A 19296-nucleotide genomic window follows, 5' to 3' on the forward strand; every position below is an offset into this window, starting at 1 on the left:
GTCCTTCCCAGGGGCTGCCCTACAGCCTTCCTATGGGGTTGCCCCAGCTCTAGGGATCCATGTTGTCCCCATGTCCCTCCCAGGGGCTGCCCCGGCTCTAGGGACAATGCACCCATGCTGCACCACATCCCACTTGTGGGGTTCCCCCTATCTACAGGGACCTGGGATGCACCCAGGGTGTCACCCCCGGTGATAGGGACCCACATCATTGCCATGGGGTCACCCCAGGCTATAGGGACTCGGGGCTGTCCCTGTGTCCTCCCCAAAGACAGTTAAACACCCCTTTTCTAAGGGATGTTCGACACCCCGCGGCAGTGAGCAGAGGGCTCTGCTGGGGTTGATGCGCTGCTGCTGTGGATATTGTCGTTTCTTTATTCCAGGGTATGGATTTCCCTGCGGTGCCTGCACAGGCTTAGGCAGCAGCGTGGGTTATTTTTTAAAAAGGATTTGGTAAAACAACGTGTCTGATTTCTGTTCAGCAACACATTTGAGGGGAAGGGAGGACAGGGGACCCTGCAGTGTGACATTCAGCCTTCCGGGGGTGCAGCTCCGTGTGGACCGGTCGCTGCACGATCCCTGTGTTATTACAGAGCCCTGGCTCGTGATAAATCTGTGCAGGGAAGCCCGCCAGGCAGCAAAACCTCACATGGACATCCTGCCAAGCAACTACTGTTCTTGTTCACCATTCAGAAACATCTACTCTTTTTTCCAGTGGGGAGGAGGCAGCAGAACGTGGTTGGACACGAGAAACACCCCCGGCTGTGCTGGCAGCCTCACGCAGGTAGGGACGGTTGCACGTGTACGTTAACCACATAAGTGGGGAAACTAACTGCTGGTTGGGAAATGGAGTAATCATTGTAATTAGAAAATCAGAATTTAAGCCTATGTTTTTTCCTAGAATCTTATTTTGCAGGAGAAACAGCTTCCAGAGTTTTCCCATTGTCAAAGAAAAATCATGTTTGTTCCTAATGTACTGAAACAGTTTGGCACCTGATAGAACTAAATTGCTGAACTATCACTGCCCCTCAGCTGTGAGAATTATTGTTCTTCACATCTGTTGAGCCTGCAAACTCCTGGATGGAACAGGCAGAGATTAACCGGGTATTACTAATTGCTAATTACAAAGGCTGTGAGGGTAAAATTAGAAAGGGAATGTTTTGTAGAAGCCCAACCCATCTTAGTGCTTCCAGTACTTGGTTTTCAAGTTTTTGTGGGCAGAGCTTTGAAGCACATTTTTTTGTTGCTGGAACAAGCAGGTGGGGTATTTTTTCTAATTTTTATTAACAAAATCCTACTGACCCAGAAGATGGGAATGTTAACATACTCTCAGCACACACTAAATCCCATTAGTGCATCTTGAGATAAGAAGAAGCCGATTACTGCACGTGGCAATTCACTGCAACTGAAACTGGTTTGTGCCCGGTCTGTGACCCGTGGGGACACAGATGAGCTGCTGCTCGTGAGGGACACCCTGGGACGGGGCAGGCTGGTCCCAGCCTGGACAGCAAGTGGGGTTTTGCTAAAGGCATCTGGGTTAGCAAGATGGTTTAATCCCAGCTGTTAGGGCCCAGTAACCTCATCATTGAAGCTGGTTCTGCTCGGAATGAGAAGTTTGACTAGGGAGCTCTAGATGTCATCTAGAATCATAGAACCACAGAATGGTCTGGGTTGAAGGGACCTTCCCAGCTCCCCAGTGCCCCCCCTGCCATGACAGGGACATCTTCACCAGCTCAGGTTGCTCAGAGCCCCGTCCAGCCTGGCCTGGGATGTCTCCAGGGATGGTTCATCCACCACCTCTCTGGCCAACCTGGGCCAGGCTCTCACCACCCTCAGGGACAACAATTCCTTCCTCATGTCCGGCCTGAATCTCCCTCCTTTAGTTTAAAACCATCACCCCTTGTCCTGTCGCAACAGTCCCTGCTCTAAAGTCTGTCCCCATCTTTCTTATGGGCCCCTTTTAAGTATGGAAAGGCCACAATAATGTCCTGTTCTCTTATTCTAAATGAAGTTAAGGTGTAGATAACATGTTATCAGTACTTCATCCCATACGTGTAACAAGCAGAAACACCTCTGGATTCCCAGTAGCACGGTGTCTCCTGCACAGGTCGTGTCCCAGCAGCCGGTGCCGAGGTGCTGGTGTGGTGCTGAGCGCTGCCGGTCGCGCTGGGAGCCGTGCTGGCCAGCAGGGCCATGGGGAAACTGCACAGTAAAATCAGCCTCCACGCCGCCAAATACAGGTAAAGCAGCCCCAGGTGATCACGTCTTACGTTCATAAACCAGTTATGAGAGTGAATAGAGAACAGCGAATGAACAGAGAATATAGCGAGCACGTGGGTTTAGTTTCATTATTGAATGTATGAATCAGATTTTGATTTTTGGCTCATATATAAAGTCTGTTCAGCTTCTTGGGGGACTGAAATCCAAACTATAGCTTGCAGGAGGGGCTGAGTTTGTAAATGTGGCCGGTGGTCATGCTGTGTGATGGCTTAGGCAGAGCTCTGAAGGCTGACAGCTCCAGGGCAGCTCTTTGGCCCAAATATCCAAACCATTGTCTCTTCAGAGTTATCACCTTTGATCGGCGGGAGGCAACAGCTGGTTCTCTGGCAGCGAGGTGGGCGATCTCTGCCCAGAGATCAGCTGTGAGCCCCGTCCCACCTGGGCCAGGAGATGTGTTTGTCCATTCCAAGCTTCTCTTTGGCTTTCTAACACATTGTCCTCCAGCCCAGCCGGTGGTGCCACCTCCCAGACCTCGGGCTCTGGGGAATGTCACCCTGGCTTTGCCGTAAAGCACCGTGCAGCTCCTGTCACCGTCTCTGTGCCTGCCGCAGGGCCGATGGCTCCGGGGAAGGGACAGGACCCGCGGGGCAGCTCGGCCCCGTGCACACCGACGGCGTCACCTCTGTGGCTGCTCTCGAACCAGACCTGTGCGTGTCAGGAGGAGGGGACAAGGTGAGGTACCCCCGCCATGGGGCACAGAGCATGTCACAGGCAGGAGGATGTATTGACAGGGAGAAAATAAGTTGATGTGGTTTAAATGTGAGCTCTAAACATGTCTGTGTATGGTAAATGCTTTGTCAGGTCTTGAATTCAGAAAGAAAAGAAGAGCTTAGGGTGAGGGCACACACCGAAGCACATTGAATCAAAAAAGTGTCTCCAGAGCTCAGATCACATCAAATGCTTTCACCCAGGCTTGGGATCATAGAATTATAGAATCATTTTGTTTGGAAGAGCCCCTCAAGATCATCGAGTCCAACCATAACCCACCCCTGGCACTGCCCCATGTCCTGAGAACCTCATGTCCGTCTGTCCAACCCTCCAGGGATGGTGACTCCAGCACTGCCCTGGGCAGCCTGTTCCAATGCCCCACAGCCCTTTGGGGAAGAAATTGTTCCCCACATCCAACCTCAACCTCCCCTGGCGCAACTTGAGGCCGTTTCCTCTGCTCCTGGCGCTTGTTCCTGGGGAGCAGAGCCCGACCCCCCTGGCTCCAAGCTCCTTTCAGGCAGCTCAGAGATCAGAAGGTCTCCCCTCAGCTCCTGTTCTCCAGATGAACCCTCCAGGTCCCTCAGCCATTCCCATCACTCTTGTGCTCCAGCCCCTCACCAGTCACTGGTGGATCACTGGACTGATCCTTTTCTTTTGTTATCTGACAACCGATGGGCTCCAAAGACAGTTGTATTTGCTCAAAATAGTAAATTGTGTCAGCTCAAAACCAGAGGAATCTGCTCCCTCTTCAAGCTTGGACTGTGCAGGGGTCTTGATGTAACGTAACCAAGACAGTGTGTAGTTGTCCCTCCTTCAGCTGCCCCCGCTGATCCCTGTCCGCTCCCCGCAGAGCGTGGCCGTGTGCAGCTGGAGATCCGGGGCTGTGCTGCAGAGGTTCCTCGGGCACGAGAGGGAGGTCACCAAGGTGGGTGACAATGGATGGGGTGCGGTGGGGTCTGCTGTGTCCTGTCGGGAGCTGGGGAACTGGGAATGACAGAGCAGGAGTTTGTCACCCGCAGAGGGCTCGCCGTGCTCTATCAGAAAGAGGGAGCGGCGTGTTAGGATGCATTAGTTTTTCCCAAGGTCCCAGCTGATATTTGGTGTCCAGGAAAGCAGCACGAAGCTGCATCCAGACCAAACAGGGCTCCAAGAGGCTTGGACATGTGCTCCTCTTCCCCTCCAAGAGACTGTGTAGCAAAAACTCAGCAAACCTAGGTCAAGTTTTTGATTCAGAGATGCCATTCATTTCCTTCAGGTCTCATTCCACTAGACTCGTCATTATTCTACAAATCAGCCATGTCTGGGAACAGCAGGGCTTCAATTTCCCTTCTGGCATCCTGATTACAAAGCCAAACACGCCACTGGGAGAGCAAACGCGCGGGGGTTGTTGCTGCGTGCACGGCGTGGCTGGAGCCCCTCCGGCTGGGACTGTCCCCAGGGCCCCCTGGGCTGCGGGTATTGGCAGGATGAAGGGGCTTCCTCCATTCCAGTGCTCAAAGCAGCTGCGCACTGGGCTCATCTGAGTTTTGAAGGCAATTTTTCCCATAAAATCACAGGTTTCTGAGGACAGATCCCCCCGGCTGCAGCACGAGCTGCAGCGGTCGCGCTCGGGCTGGCTGGTTCCCCCAGTGCCCGTGTCGGGGTCCGGCAGAGCAGGACAGCACGACAGCAGCTGCACATCCAGTTGGAAGGTCCCGCTCTCCCCAGTCTCATTTCCACACATCTTGGGCTTTGACATGACACAGGAGTGTTGTGCTCTCCCGTGCTGGGGAGATGAACCGGCCTCTCCTGTCTTGTCCCTGGCAGGTCACCTGTGCCCTTGACTCCAACAGAGTCTTCAGCGCATCCCGGGACAAGACGGTGATGATGTGGGAGCTCCACGGGACTCCGGGGCCAAGGCAGCGCTTCCCAGGACACAACCTGGTTGTTACTGGCCTGGCAGTGAGCCCGGGTGAGGAACAACACGCTCCTGTTCTCCAGGGGCTTCTTGGCAACTTTTCTTGACCTTTTTTTCACATTACCTTGTGGTTGCAGATGTGTCCCAGCTGTGCACGGGTTCACGAGACAACACCGTGTGCAAGTGGGACATTGAGACCGGAGAGTGTCTGGGCAGAGCCGCTATCTCCAGGAATCTGGTAGGAGCTGCTGGTTCCTTGCATCCCATCTTGGTACCTTGTTGCTTACTTGGTTATTTTGCATGTGAAGCCGTGTAGAGTGAATCTGCCCTGAGCCTGGTGCTGCAAGAAGCCGCTGAGCTGCTGTGCGCTCGGTGAGATTAAAGGTTCAGGCTGCTTACTCTGTTCTCCAGGTAACAGCAAATCCCCCAGCACAAAGACCCCAAGAGACACACGGCAATTAATTAATGCTCTAACTCGGGCTGAGCAGAGCTGTTAGGAAGCACATTGTGCAGTGGGGGCCGCGTTCCCTCTGTGCCGGTGGAGCTGTACAGGTACCGTCTCTGCTGCCGTGGTACCTCTGTTCCCATGGCTCCGTGTCCCGTTGAGCTGTCGGCACCTCCCTGCCTGCAAATAACCCCCAGTAACCACAGTGGGATTGAACCTGCAGCGCTGGTCAGGAGCAGAAAAAACCTTCATCCAGTGTTTCCTGCTCACCACCCAGCACAAGGAGGGAGAACTTGGGGGCAGACATGGGCCAGGCTTCTGCTCATCCTTCCCTCTCCACAGGTGACACATCTGTGCTGGGTTCCTGGGGAGCCTTATGTCATCCAGACCTCCGAGGATAAAACCATCAGGTAAATTCTACATGTGGCCACAGAGATGGGAGTTACAGCCCGGGGCACAGGGGATTGTGGAAGATGCCCGTGCGCAAGGGGCTGTTTCTTTGGTTGTCATGAGCAGCTGGTGTCCTGCACCCTGCTGGGGGGCTGGAAGGCACCGTCCAGCTCAGCAGGTCTTGGAGCCTGGTCTGGTGCCAGGGGAGGATGGTGTGGGGACACCTGTGGCTGTCAGCAGCACTGGGCATCGACTGGAGGTAAAAAGGAGACTTCATAACAAAAGAAAGTTCAGCACAGCTGCTCAGGGTAGAGATTGATCTGGAACAGATAAAGGCAAGGATGTGGTGAGGGCTCTGGGAGCTCCATGTGCAGGGAGGAAGGAGAGGAATGGCCCTGTGGGGGCATCCTGAGCAGGAACCTGTAAGAGAGATGGGGACAGACGTTTAGCAGGGCCTGTTGTGACAGGACAAGGGGTGATGGTTTTAACCTAAAGGAGGGAGATTCAGACCGGACATGAGGAAGAAATTGTTGCCCTGAGGGTGGTGAGAGCCTGGCCCAGGTTGGCCAAAGAGGTGGTGGATGAACCATCCCTGGAGACATCCCAGGCCAGGCTGGACGGGGCTCTGAGCAACCTGAGCTGCTCATGGCAGGGGGGGACTGGGGAGCTGGGAAGGTCCCTTCAACACAAACCATCTGTGATTCTATGATTCCACGAGGGATGGCAGCAGGGGCACAGCTGAGGGTGTGCGGGAGGGCACGGGGGGAGCCCATTGTGGCAGTGATGTTTGACCCCTCGTTGCCTGCAGGGTCTGGGACAGCCGGGAGCTGCGGGTGGCACACACGTTCCCAGCCAAGCGGCACATCCAGACGTGCTGTGACGTGAGCCAGGACGGGCGGTTCTGCCTCAGCAGCAGCAGCGGCTCCGGCGGGGAGGGCGGCCAGGCCACCGTGAGTTCACTGGGCTGCAGGTTCTGCTTTTTCTGTTTTTATTCCGGTGTTCACAGCACACAGCACAGGGCGGGTCAGTACTCCGAGGATCTGCTTGCTCCCACCACATTGGCCTTATGCTGGTGTCATCAGGCAGGGCCAGAGGTTGGTGTCATGGACTGAAACACAGGAGGCTCCATCTGAACATGAGCAGAAACTTGTTTGCTGGGAGGTGCCAGAGCCTGGCCCAGGTTGCCCAGAGCGGGTGTGGAGTCTCCTTCTCTGAGACATTCAAACCCCCTGGACCCCCCTGTGTGATCTGCTCTGTGACCCTGCGTGAGCAGGGCTGGGCTGGGGATCTGCAGAGGTCCCTGCAACCCAACCAGGCTGGGATTCTGTGATTCTTCCTGCTTCCCCTTTGGTGACTCTTCTGCTCAGAGAATATCTAAGCAGATATTCTTCCTGATGAAAGCACTGGGGTTTTATTTCAGTGATGGCGTGGAGGAGCACGAGGCTCTGGCAGAAGGGCTGTGAGGGAGCCCTGGCCTGAAGTGTTTCCAAACCAGGGGTTCAGCCCTGCAGGGTCCCAGCCCCGTGCGGGAGCATCGAGGGGCTGAGTCCACCCCAACCCAGGGCGAGCAGGGCTGGGGACGGGGCAGCCTGGAGACGTGGTTATCTGCCCAGCAGCTCTGATGGTGCAGGAATGTGCTCAAATAGTCACTGACAGTGAAAATCCTTCGAAGTCTGCAGTTGTCCAGGACTGTGAGCATGAGCAGGGGACAAAGGCGAGGAGCTTTTTAACCAAACCATCTTTCTTCCACTGTAAAACAGCTCCGTGTTGGCAGGTGGCAGTAGAGCCCGAGCTCTGAACACTGCCCCTTGTCTTGCAGCTGTGGGACCTACGGCAGACACGGAACCAGGTGTGTGAGTACAAAGGGCATTTCCAGACCACGACCTCGTGCGTCTTCCTGCCCCAGGGCCCAGCGCTCACCCCCAGCGTTGCCACGGCCTCGTGTGACGGCACCGTGAAGGTCTGGGACCGAGACACTGGAGGTAGGGGAGGGTCCTGCCCCGAGTGGGCCTTACCCTGGGGTAACAAAACTGCTTCCTTTGGGTCTGTATCCCAGTGATGATGGGCACGATGAAGCCTGAAACCTTTTGGTTTTACTCTAATCCAGCTGTAGGGCAGAGTAAACCCAGGGGCTTCTACTTGTCTTCCAGCCAAGGAGGTTTTTTTGGGTGCGTAACATCCATGATGTGTCCTTCCTAAATTAAAGCAAGCAAGGGTGAGGTGGCTTTTAGAGATATATCCAAGTTCAGCAAAGGACAAATGATAAAAATTGAAAAGACCAGGGGAACTGCCAGGCTTTCTGCAGATACAAGCGAGAAGCCGTAAAGAGCAGAAGTTGTGCAGCAGGACAGGGCTGGTCAGCAGCCGCCCGCACTTTGCTCGTGCTCTTGCAGGGCAATCATGGGCGTTTGGGGTTCACCCTCCGTGCTGGGGGACGCAGGGACGGTTCTGTCCTCCCCTCAGCACCTCCCAATGCCCTTGGGTGTGGGGCTCTGGGATAGCGCAGGGTGCAGCTCCCCCGTGAGCAGATGGGTGTGCGTGGGCAGAGGCAGGAGCTTGGGGTGGTCTCATCTCAGCAAACCCAGTGTCCCCATTGTCCCCTCTCTCCCTCCCAGCCTGCCTGGCCACCTCCTGCCCGCCGGGCTCGGGCCCGCTGGCCTCGCTGGCCGCCTGCGCCAGCTCCACGCTGCTCTGCGCCAGCCTCAACTCGGGGATCCACGTGCTGCGGGTGAGCGACCGCGCGCACCCGGCGCTGGAGGAGGTGGCAGCGTTCTGACCGCAGTGACAGAGAGCGCCCTGCGAGGGGACACCGCCCGAGAGCTGCCCCCACTGCCAGCACCGGGGGACTCGGTGCCCATAGAGCAGGGATGTGCGGGCAGCGGGGCGGGGGATTTATTGTTGGTGGGAAGGCACAAGAGCCGTCTAGAGGACAAATCCTGGATGCGCTCGAGACCCGTTCTCGCTCCTGACCGAGCCAGGCAGAGCTGTGGGGGCCGCGGGGGGACGGCTGGGCCGGGACTGTCCCCCACCTGAGAAACACCCTGGGGAAGCTTGTCCTGGCTGCAAAGCCACCAGGCTCAGACCATTCAGAACCAGCCCAAGCACACACTGTCAGGTATTGGCTTCAAGAAGAGACTGCAATTAAAGAGTTTTCTGTGGTGTTTGAGATTTTTCTCTGTTACTCGCTGACCTCTCAGCCCAGAGTATTTTCCTTGGGAGTAAGAAAGAGCCACTGCGCTACTTGGGAGGAAGGAGAAAGCTCCCGATGCTCTGCTAGAGAACAGTAACTTGTAAGCACATTTGTTTGTTTGTTTTCTTAAAACACAATCCCCAACTGCACTGCAGATGTTCAAACAGAATCATGTTCGCGTGCCCAAGGAACAGCAGGGAGAGCAAGCGGTCTTCGCTTTTCTCCTGGAGGTTTTTAGGACAGTAGACAAAACAAACTGTGTTGGCAAGCACCTGGAATCTCTCCATTCCTTAGTCAGAGCCAGAGGCACGTTCAAAACATGGTTTGATTTTCCAGAACACATTTGCAAAACCTCAGTTTCAACAACAAATAAGAAAACTCCCAGTGGTGTTAGAACGTGACAATCCTACACTGAAACCGCTGCCTTCACATCATCTCAGGTGAGACGCAGCAAACACCGAACCAGGAGATGCCTGGTTCATGAACACCCAGTTCATGAAACAGCTCGAGGTCAAGAGATGGTACATGGAAAGGAAAAATTCCCCTGGCCTTTAACACCCACTGTGAGTGAACACAGAGGGGGCACCAACCTCCTCATTCAGAGACAACCTTTGCTGACGCAGGGGAACCTCCTCTAACTGACAGCTTGTTTTAATTTCTTTAAATGCAAATGAAGTTTGAAGCCGCAGAGTCCCAGCAAAGGCTCCTGGAAAAGGGAAGGTACGAAGGGTGTTAGCAGTGCTGAGGTGTTGGGCGGCTACAGACACAGAACAGAGAAAACCTGTGAGCCTGACGTGGAGGAGAAGGGGGAGGCATACGGATCATCTCCAAATGGCAGCACAAAGCAGTATCTATCTGTAGTATAAAAAAAAAAAGTCCTAAAAAGTGGAAAAACATCACCCAAGATGTGACTCTGAGCCCTGGCAAACACGGATGCTCCAAAACCACCTCAACCCGAGACCAGGCTGCTGCTGCAATAGCTGATTTCTTTTTTCTTTCATATAAAAAAAGCAAGTTTAAGTCCAAAGCCATTAATGTCTTGGTTCCAGTCCACCAGCAGCACCTCTGAACTACTCGGCTGTCCACAGCTTGAAGGTTCTGTCGTAGGAGCAGGTGGCAATGAGCTGCCCGTCCAGGGAGATGTCCAGTCCCATCACCTTCCCCTCGTGCCCCGCCAGCGTCTTCAGAGGAGACCAGCCGGGGTGCGTCCAGATCTTGGCCGTGTTGTCGTACGCGCCCGTGAGCAGGAAGTTCCCGTGATTGGCTGCGGCAGAGGACGAGACAAAGGGAGAAGTGAGATTTGCAAGTAAAAACATAACAAATCTACTGCTGACCGGTACAGGCTTGCTTGACCTGAATATGTGTTTTTGAGCTGCCCCATCCCCTGGCACAACAGCTCAGGCGAGACGGGGATAAGGAACATCACGGGGGAGGCACTTACGTTCAAATTTCACGCCGGTCACCAGGTTCTGGTGGGCAGGAATGGTGTAAATGCACTTCCTCTGGCGGAGGTCCCAGACCTTGCAGGTATTGTCACCGCTGCCGGTTGCGACGTGGTACCTGCCAGAGGGCGGAGGAAGAACATGTTGTTGGAAGCTGCGGTTTGTACTTGGAGCTCCCATGTAAACCACACAAGCTCCTTTCTTACCCATTGGGGGAGAAGTTAATCCCGTAAATCTCCTTCAGGTGGCCTTCTAGAAACATGATACAGCGTCCTGTGCGCAGGTCCCACACCCGGCCAAACGCATCCAGACCCCTGAGAAGAGAGAACCCGAGCGTCATCCACAGCACACTCAGCCTCACCAGCAGGAATCTCTGGAGCAGTTGGCAACAAAACCTCGAGAATATTTCTCATCCAGCAAAGCAAACTCACCCCGTCCCCGCGAGGGACCCGTCCGTGTGGAAGGCGATGTCATACACCCCTTTGCTGTGCCCCTCCTGATGGAGAATCTCCTCCTGAGCTTCCAAGTCCCACAAGCGCCATGAGTGATCGTAGCTGTAAAAACAAAGAATTTGTCCAACTGAATGTATCTCCAAGAAGAATATGGGATATTCCACTGACTCTGTGGGCATTTTATTTCCAGCTGGAGACCAACAGCTCTCACATGAGGGGCAGAGAAAGGAATCCCAGTGACTTCGAATCATAGAATGATTTTGGTTGGAAGATCATTGAGTCCAACCATTCCCCCACCCCTGGCACTGCCCCATGTCCTGAGAACCTCATGTCTGTCTGTCCAGCCCTCCAGGGATGGTGACTCCAGCACTGCCCTGGGCAGCCTGTTCCAATGCCCCACAGCCCTTTGGGGAAGAAATTGTTCCCCACATCCAACCTCAACCTCCCCTGGTGCAACTTGAGGCCGTTTCCTCTGCTCCTGGTGCTTGTTCCTGGGGAGCAGAGCCCGACCCCCCCTGGCTCCAAGCTCCTTTCAGGCAGTTCAGAGATCAGAAGGTCTCCCCTCAGCTCCTGTTCTCCAGCTGAACCCCCCAGGTCCCTCAGCCGCTCCCATCACACTTGTGCTCCAGCCCCTCACCAGCTCCGTTCCCTTCTCTCAACTCGCTCCAGCACCTCAAGGGCTTTCTTGGCATGAGGGGCCTGAAACTGACCTCAGCATTTGAGGTTTGGTCTCCCCAGTGCCCAGTACAAGGGGACAATCACTTCTCTAGTCCTGACTTGCTTTTAATTTCTTTTGCAATAGCGGCCTTTGCCAAGAACTGCCACCCTCGCCCGTGCTGGGTTCTGCAGGGCAAGCCCTGGTGCCCATGGGACAGCTCAGGGTCACATCTCACAGCCAAGAACCTCATGTTCCTACCAGGTGGTACCCAGGAACCTCCCCGACGGGTGCCACATCACACGGGCCACTCTCATGCTGTGTCCTTCAATATCTGCCACCGGTTCATCACTGCAAAACAGAAACAAATCATCAGCACTGGGCAGAGGTGCTGGCTCCAGCCAGGCCTTTGCAAACATTCTGATCACATTAAGATCTGCTAATTAAATGTAAGCCAGACAGGAACATCAGTGTTTTAACTAATCACTCCAAATTCTGCCTGTTGTTCACACAGCTAAAGTTCTAAGTGAAACCCCTTTATCCACACTCATGTTGGTTATAAAGTTCTCCTGGGATAATGATGATTATTATTATTCCTGAATTAACAAAGCCCTTTGTCATTAGCACTTTGAAAGTTCAGAAACAGAACACGGAGTCCCCAACTCACAGTTTTAGTGTGACTACACAGAACAGATCCTGAACTATGGCAAGTCCAGCTGCTCTGAAGAATTGCGGGGGAGCAGGATAAAGTGAATATTTATTCTCCTTCAGCAGAACAGCATTTAGCTCTTTCCAACAGGCCAATTAAAGAGACATGGTCCCATGGGACCAATGAGCAACCTGTCCCTTTGCATAGTTACGCTTCTGCAATTAGTAACAGTGACTCTGAGCTCAGGATAAACAAGTGAGGATCTCAGAGCTGCCTGACTCTTCCTGGGGTGCACGGCAGGGCCCCACTTCTCACACACAGCCCGTGCCAGGGCTCAGGAGCGACACCGTCCTCTTCCTCACAGGCTTGAGCTGCCGCCCATCTTCCAAACCTACCCCATGCAACAACAGAGACACTTGTGCTCAGCACAGGCTGAAGCTTTTGTGCAGAGTCATGGACTTGGTTAGTGCCTCTCCAAATACTGCTGCTTTCCAATAACTCAAAAGTTCATTGCTTAATATCCAAGAGGGGAAATTTTCTCCTAAAGTAAAGGTCATAATGAAACAACCTCCAAATCTTCCATCCATCGCCCAAAGCTGTTTACCAACGCCCAGCAGCAATTCTGACTTTTTTCAGACTGTTTCCCCTCACCTTGATTCCCCTAATCAGGGTGATCCCTTTTCCTGCTGAAGGAGGTGGCACAGGAATTGCACTGGTATAACTACAAGAAAAGGTTATATTTGCAGGAGGATGGTCAATGTCCAGTGTTTAGTAACACAAAATAACCCCCAAACCAACGAGGCTGCAGGTGTGTGTGTCGTTCTGACCTTTCCAGGCTCCAGAGTTTGACGGAGCCGTCAGCCGCACACGACGCCAGGTTAACATCCTTCTTGTCCACAGAGACGGTGGATTTGGGATGGAAAACGATTGCTCCAACGTTGGTGCTGTGTCCTGAAGAGAAAGGAAAATCAAAATTGATCATCTGCCACGTGATCTCGGCCAGTTCTTCAGAAGAACAGCATTTCGTTGTCACTAATTAGCCAGGTACCAGTGAACACGTTCACTGTGTTCTCCCACAGTGGTGAAACCCGCAAACAGCTGAACTGCACCTCTCACAGCAAACATTTAGGAGTATCCAAGGTTTACAACCCTAAAATGTAGTGAAAATTCAACATATGAATCAAAGAGGTTTGGCCTCACATTTGTATTTCAGTCAAAGTTTTGACCACTGTTGTAAGAACCTCACTGCTGTTAAGTGACCTGGCCAAAAATGCTGATATTTGGCTCAAAATAACTCAAATGAGGTTTTGAAACAAAACAAAACATCTTTCTGAAATAACCAACTTGAGTCTCAGCTCCAAGAGAAAGTCCAGGACTTCCTCTACATTGCCTGACAGGTGCCCATGCTCTGCAAGACTGAGCAATGCTCTCGTTAGACTGAAATCTGCCCAAAGAATGTGACATTTTGAGTCACAAAGTAGTTCAGATATGGGAACTCAACCCAGAGAGGAGCAAAAGAACCAAAGAGTCTCAATGGAAGTCGCTCTCTACCTCGTAAGGTGTGAACCAGGTTGCAGTCAGGCACAGACCAGAGCTTGCACAATCCGCTCCTGTGGAAGACAAGAAATCAGTGTCAAGCATAGACAGGAACATCAAAGAATGGATCAGAGCTGCAAAACCACCCTGGGGGGTTCAGCAATGGCTGAAACACCAACACACTTCACACAACCAGCCCCAGGAACTAATGGACTCAGACTGAAATCTCTGCCAGGCTCTAAAATGAAGAGAGAGTTCAGAGCAGGAAGAAGAAGCGTTTCTGAACTCTCATGATCTACAAGCCTCCAGTAACATCCCCCTCCTCACTCCTGCTGTGCTCCCCCAGCCCCACAGCCAGTATTGTGCCAGAAAACCCACCAGCAGGCGGTAGCGAGGAGTTTGGAGTTGGGGCTGAAGTGGCAGTAGGACAGCGGGCGATCGTCTCCAATCTGACTGCAGAAGTTATTCAAGGACTGTAACCAAACACAAAGAAAACAATAAATGAAAGGCCGCAATAAGGTGTCCCCGGAGCTTCTCTTCTCCAGCTGAACCCCCCAGCTCTCTCAGCCTGTCCTCCCAGCAGAGCTGTTCCAGCCTCGGGTCATTCCTGTGGCTCCTCTGGCCCCTCTCCAGCAGGTCCATGTGTGTCTTGTGCTGAGGACCCAGAGCTGGACCAGCACTGCAGGGGGGTCTCACCAGAGCGGGGCAGAGGGGACAATTCCCTCCCTGCACCTGCTGCCCATGGGGCTGGGGGTGCAGCCCAGGACACGGGTGGTTTCTGGGCTGCAAGTGCATGTTGCCAGCTCATGGCCAAACATTGATCCCCCATGCAAGGCTGCTCTCCATCCCTTCATCCCCAGTCTGGATTGACACCAGGGCTGCCCCATCGCAGGGCAGGACCTTGCACTTGGCCTTTAGCTGCACAGACTATCAGCAGTGCCAAGCAGGGGCATCTCTTTATCGCTCTGCCATGCGAGACGACAACTAAAGTACATCTCTGAATCACTGAAGAGTTAGAAAACACTTTATAAATACCGCAGGGAAAGAGAAGAAAAGCTAAGCTTTCCAAGACAGTGCAGAAAACTCCCCGTGGCCGGGCAGCAACTCCAGGCAGCCCATCGCCTCCCAGCTCTTTGGGGAATCAGCACAGAGTTGTAAAACTGAGCAGATGCCAAACCTACCCGCAGGGATTTGTGTAGCTCCTGTCTCTGCGACGTCCTGGTCGCCTCTGGAATCTCTTTGAGCAGCCGGGCTTCTTCCAGCCGCTTCGCTGCCCTGCAAAGAGGAGACGTGGAGTAACAAACCCCTACATTTTCCTTGCGCTGCTGCTGGAAACTATCTTTTCCCTCTTCTTCCCCCAAACCGGGCTAATGCTACAGCCAGTCACGGAGAACTCAAGCTCTAAGCTCATGGGACTTGCCCACAACAATGTTCCCCCTTCCTTTGATCTCAAATTTCCCGCACTACCAGCAGGGGGATTAGCAGCTACATTTCACAAACGGTTTCATTTCCCTCCTTCATTGTGTGTTTTCTCTCACCTGGGCAGCGAGTAGTTAGCAAGCCACAGCCTCGCTGTTTTCAGGCTGCGCGGCCCCTCGTGGTACCAGGTTTGCTGATACTGTCAGAAAAAGAACAAAACAGAAGAAAAAGACAATGTGATACTGCTCTTCCACCTTAGATGAGCCCCTCTTAGGACATAAGTGCCACCACACCAGCTCTTAAATCTTGCTGTGTTAAGGTCTCTTTTTAAAGGCATTTTGCATAACAATAATCCCTAAAAAAAAAGGGATGAGGAGGGACAGGTCAAACTCTCTGCCCTATGGATCAGATCCTGACCTGCTGCCATTTCACTCCAGAATATTCCAACTGAACACCAAATCATTTTTACTTAATGATGTCCAGCTCTCTCCTTCCCTACACATCCCCCAGTAAAAAGAAAGCCCAGAGCTGCAGAAATTGTCCTTATTTCTCACAGCAACCCTCAGAAATAATAAGGAAAAAATGGGCTCATAAAAGAGACAGGAGAAGCAAAAAGAACGAAGAATCAAAGGCAGAAATAGATGCAGTAGCAGGAACAGGTTGTTTTTCTTTCCAAGTATGAAGACAAACAAAAACAAAGGACTTGCTGTACTAAGTAACAGCCCAAACCTCTGCTTGTCTGTTTTACACACCGTACGCCACACGGTATTTGGCCTTAAAGTACCAGCCAGGCTTAACGCTCCTGATTTAGATAAAACATTGTGCAGTTTTGGTAAAATGGACAAAACAGAAGGAGCACAAAGGGGTGACATGAGAACCCACAGACTGACCCAAACCACAAGCCCCGGACACATCAGAGACCGTCAAAATAAGGCACCTCAAAGGGCATCGCACATGTACCCCACAGCACCAGAGAACAAGACAGACCGTTACCTCCTCTTTGGATTTTTTAGACCTGTCGTCATCTTTCCTGGTCTTTTTTAATGCATCTGTGCCAACCACGGAAAGGATGTTTCTTAATCTGGAAAAAAACACAACAAGTCGTGTTCACCCAGTGAATTCTCACCTAACCTGACAAATAACCATTGTCTGCTGTTCCTTCTGCAGTGTTCTCGCTGCGCTGGAACGAGGTGTTACTGACTGGAGGCACTCGCTGCACCCCGACTACAAGGAAAACATCAGGAATTGGATAAATTCCGCGTTTGCAGGACTCGGGGCAGCCACAGCACCCACCTCTCCCTCCTCTCTGCGGGCCCTTCCCCAAAGAGCGTGATGGGCTCCCCCAGCGCTCGCAGACACGCTTTGACTTCCGAGTCGTCGGTGGAGACGTTGATCTGCCGCGCTCTCTTCCTGCGCTCGAACTCGGCCAGCACCTCCGCCTGCCGCTCGCTCATGTGGTCCTCAAGGTCAAACACCTCGCCTGAGAGAGACAAGGAACCGTCAGGGTGAAAACAACAATCGGATGGGAGATCTTTCTTAAAGAGGAAGATCCAAACAAAGAGCCAATGCTCCAGGCAAAGGCTTCATGTTTTATATTTTAAATCACGCTCAAAGTTGATCAGAGACTGTTGAAAGTTTCACGTCCCTGGAGAAGCTTAAAAGATGCAGAGATGAGGCTCTTAAGGACGTGGTTTAGTGTTAGATTTACGTTATGGTTGGAAGATTTAGGTTATGGTTGGACTCGATGATCTTAAGAGTCTCTTCCAACCAAAATGATTCTTTGATTTCAGAGCAAGAGGGGGCAAAAAACAGATGGCGAAATATCCTCACCGCTGCTGATGTTGATGTTCCCAGCCTCCATGGCAGCTTTCATTCCTTCTTTGCCCAGCAGCCCCGACTCTCCCTTTGCCAGACGCTCCTTCTCCTTCTCTTCCAAGCTGCCGTAGAAGATGGGGGCTCTCTTGGCGGGGGGAGCATCGCTCTCTTCTGCGGGCTTGCTCTTCGTGGCCTGGAAGGTAAAGGCTAAATTTTAAGCGCATTTTGGCTGAAAAGGACACAACAAATAGCTTGTTTGTGCAAGAAAGAGCTGCTGTGTTAGAGAGTGTGTGCACCACAAGGAGCTCCTGAAATTGCATCTGGACTAGCAGCTGTGCCCCCAGTGCAGAGATCAAAAGGAAAATGCCATTTTAAGTAATTGGCATAAAATTATACTTTGTTTTTTGCTTATTATCTATTTGGACCTGGGTTTTAAGGCCCTGAGATTTGGAGTTTTGTTGTTTTCGTTTGTTTGTGGGTTTTTTTGGTCCTGTTTTGTTTTTATTTTCAAACAAACAAACAAACAAACAACTTTAGGCCATGAAGCTTCTCCCACTGTCGCTGAACAAGCCCCGGGCCGGCAGCCCCGACCCCGCCCGCCAGCCCCCGCTGCCCTCCCGGGAATGCGAACGGCTCCGTCCTCCCGGAGAGCCGCGTCAGCACAAACCCCCAAAGAAAAACCAACGGAACCTGTGAAAACGCCCGAAATCCCGAGCGCTGCGGCCGCGGCGCCGGGAAGGGCCCGGGTGTCCCCGAGGGGCCTCTCCTCACCAGCCCCAGAGCGAACGCGAGCCCCGGGTCGGGCCGCGGCCTCTCCTCACCCGCCCGGGCGGTACCGGGCCCGGAGCCGCCCCACCCCCAGCCTCAAACACCCACCTCCGGGGGCGCGGGCGGCTTCACGGGGGGGCGGGCGCCGCCGCGCGCTGCCGGTGGCCGCACGGAGGCCATACCGGCCGCGCAGGGACCGGAGACGGGACGGGACGGGACGAGACGAGACGGGACGGGACGAGACGAGACGGGACGCGCCACAAACGGAACCCAGCGCCTCACGACCACTTCCGGGGGGCGCGAGGCACACCGGGAGGCGCAGTTTCCGTTACCGCGGGGACATGCGGGGCACGCCGGGAAGTGTGGCTGGGAAGGCGGGCGCGGGGCATGCCGGGAGGCGCGGTGCCTGTCAGCGGCGCGACGCGCGGGGCACGCCGGGAGGTGTGGCACGCCGGGAGGTGTGGCGTGGGGAGCGGGGCATGCCGGGAAGCGCAGTTCCCGGCAGCGGCAGGACGCGCGGGGCACGCCGGGAGGTGCGGCTCGCTGGAGCGGGGCGCGCTCGGCGCTCGCCGGCGGGACTGGCCGCGGCGGGTCACGATGCTGCGGCGGAAGCCGACGCGGCTGGAGCTGAAGCTGGACGACATCGAGGAGTTCGAAAGCATCCGCAAGGACCTGGAGGTGCGAGCGGGGCCGGGCGCGGCGGCCCTCGGGGGGTTGGTCTCCGCGCGGCCTGACGCGGCGTCTCGCCCGCAGAGCCGCAAGAAGCAGCGGGAGGACGCGGAGGTGGCGGCGGCCGGGGAGGAGCCGGCGCCCGTGGCGCTGGGCAGCGAGCACAAGAGCCGGGAGCAGCTCATCAACGACCGCATCGGGTACAAGCCGCAGCCCAAGGCCGGCGGCCGCGCCGCCCACTTCGGCACCTTCGAGTTCTGATGGCAGCGGGACACGGCGGGGGAGCCGCCCCGGGCCGGGCTCACCCCCCTCTGTTCTCTGTTTGTTTGTTTTCCTAAGTTTGTCTGGTTAACAGGTCTGTGAATGCCCCTTGGCCAAGCGTTTTGTTTTAAATAAATACGTCTTTTTTAAAAAAAATAAACATAATCACACGAGCTGCTTTAAGTGGTCGTGGAGACCGTGCAGGCAGGGCTGGGAACACCGAGAACAGCGGGGTTTCCTTCACCTGGTGTGCTCGGGCACAGCGAGGAGGTGAAATGCCTCCGCTGCCGTGGGACCTTTTGATTTAGTAACCTGGCAAATGGGGGCTGGGGAATGCACATTTAAACGTTTACCCCACAAGCTGGTGGACCCGCTCGGGAGATGCTGGGGAGCATGAGGAGCATTATACAAGTCTGTGAATAATGGCTCAGGGCACACCAGGCGATGCCTGTTCTGCTCACGTCCAGCCTGAATCTCCCTCCTTTAGTTTAAAACCATCACCCCTTGTCCTATCACAACAGGCCCTGCTCAAAAGTCTGTCCCCATCTTTCTTATCGTCCCTTTTGAAGTCCAGAAAGGCTGCACTAAGGTCTCCCCGGAGCTTCTCTTCTCCAGCTGAGCCCCCCAGCTCTCTCAGCCTGTCCCCCAGCAGACCTGTTCCAGCCTCGGGTCATTCCTGTGGCTCCTCTGGCCCCTCTCCAGCAGGTCCATGTGTGTCCTGTG

General features: G+C 54.0%; 3 protein-coding genes across 4 annotated transcripts; 2 read left to right on the plus strand and 1 right to left on the minus strand.

The window, feature by feature from the left end:
- Positions 1-2190: 2190 nt before the first annotated feature.
- Positions 2191-8493, plus strand: WDR31 (WD repeat domain 31; the record flags this gene model as incomplete). Its single annotated transcript, XM_082067566.1, has 9 exons — positions 2191-2237; positions 2829-2949; positions 3836-3910; positions 4792-4936; positions 5020-5120; positions 5670-5737; positions 6526-6667; positions 7537-7699; positions 8333-8493. The coding sequence occupies 9 exons, from the start codon at positions 2191-2193 to the stop codon at positions 8491-8493; spliced, it is 1023 nt and encodes a 340-aa protein (XP_081923692.1).
- Positions 8494-9840: 1347 nt separating this feature from the next.
- PRPF4 (pre-mRNA splicing tri-snRNP complex factor PRPF4) lies at positions 9841-17938 on the minus strand. Its single transcript, XM_082067823.1, has 14 exons — positions 17752-17938; positions 16891-17068; positions 16354-16540; positions 16054-16141; positions 15180-15259; positions 14823-14916; positions 14020-14114; positions 13657-13715; positions 12933-13056; positions 11718-11807; positions 10781-10903; positions 10556-10663; positions 10349-10467; positions 9841-10171 (listed from the first exon to the last, which is right to left on the minus strand). Exons 1-14 carry the CDS (start codon positions 17821-17823, stop codon positions 9978-9980), a joined length of 1611 nt encoding a protein of 536 aa, XP_081923949.1. The 5' UTR covers positions 17824-17938; the 3' UTR covers positions 9841-9977.
- A 112-nt stretch (positions 17939-18050) lies between these two features.
- CDC26 (cell division cycle 26) lies at positions 18051-18729 on the plus strand. Of its 2 annotated transcripts, XM_082067838.1 has the most exons (3): positions 18051-18101; positions 18177-18321; positions 18397-18729. In XM_082067838.1, the coding sequence occupies exons 2-3, from the start codon at positions 18241-18243 to the stop codon at positions 18571-18573; spliced, it is 258 nt and encodes an 85-aa protein (XP_081923964.1). In that variant the 5' UTR covers positions 18051-18101; positions 18177-18240; the 3' UTR covers positions 18574-18729. The 2 variants fall into 2 exon arrangements, with proteins under 2 accessions (XP_081923964.1, XP_081923963.1); XM_082067837.1 differs by lacking the exon at positions 18051-18101 and having other exon boundaries at positions 18147-18321.
- Positions 18730-19296: the final 567 nt, after the last annotated feature.

Source organism: Streptopelia decaocto, assembly GCF_964273445.1.
Source record: "Streptopelia decaocto genome assembly, chromosome: 17".
Taxonomy (NCBI): domain Eukaryota; kingdom Metazoa; phylum Chordata; class Aves; order Columbiformes; family Columbidae; genus Streptopelia; species Streptopelia decaocto.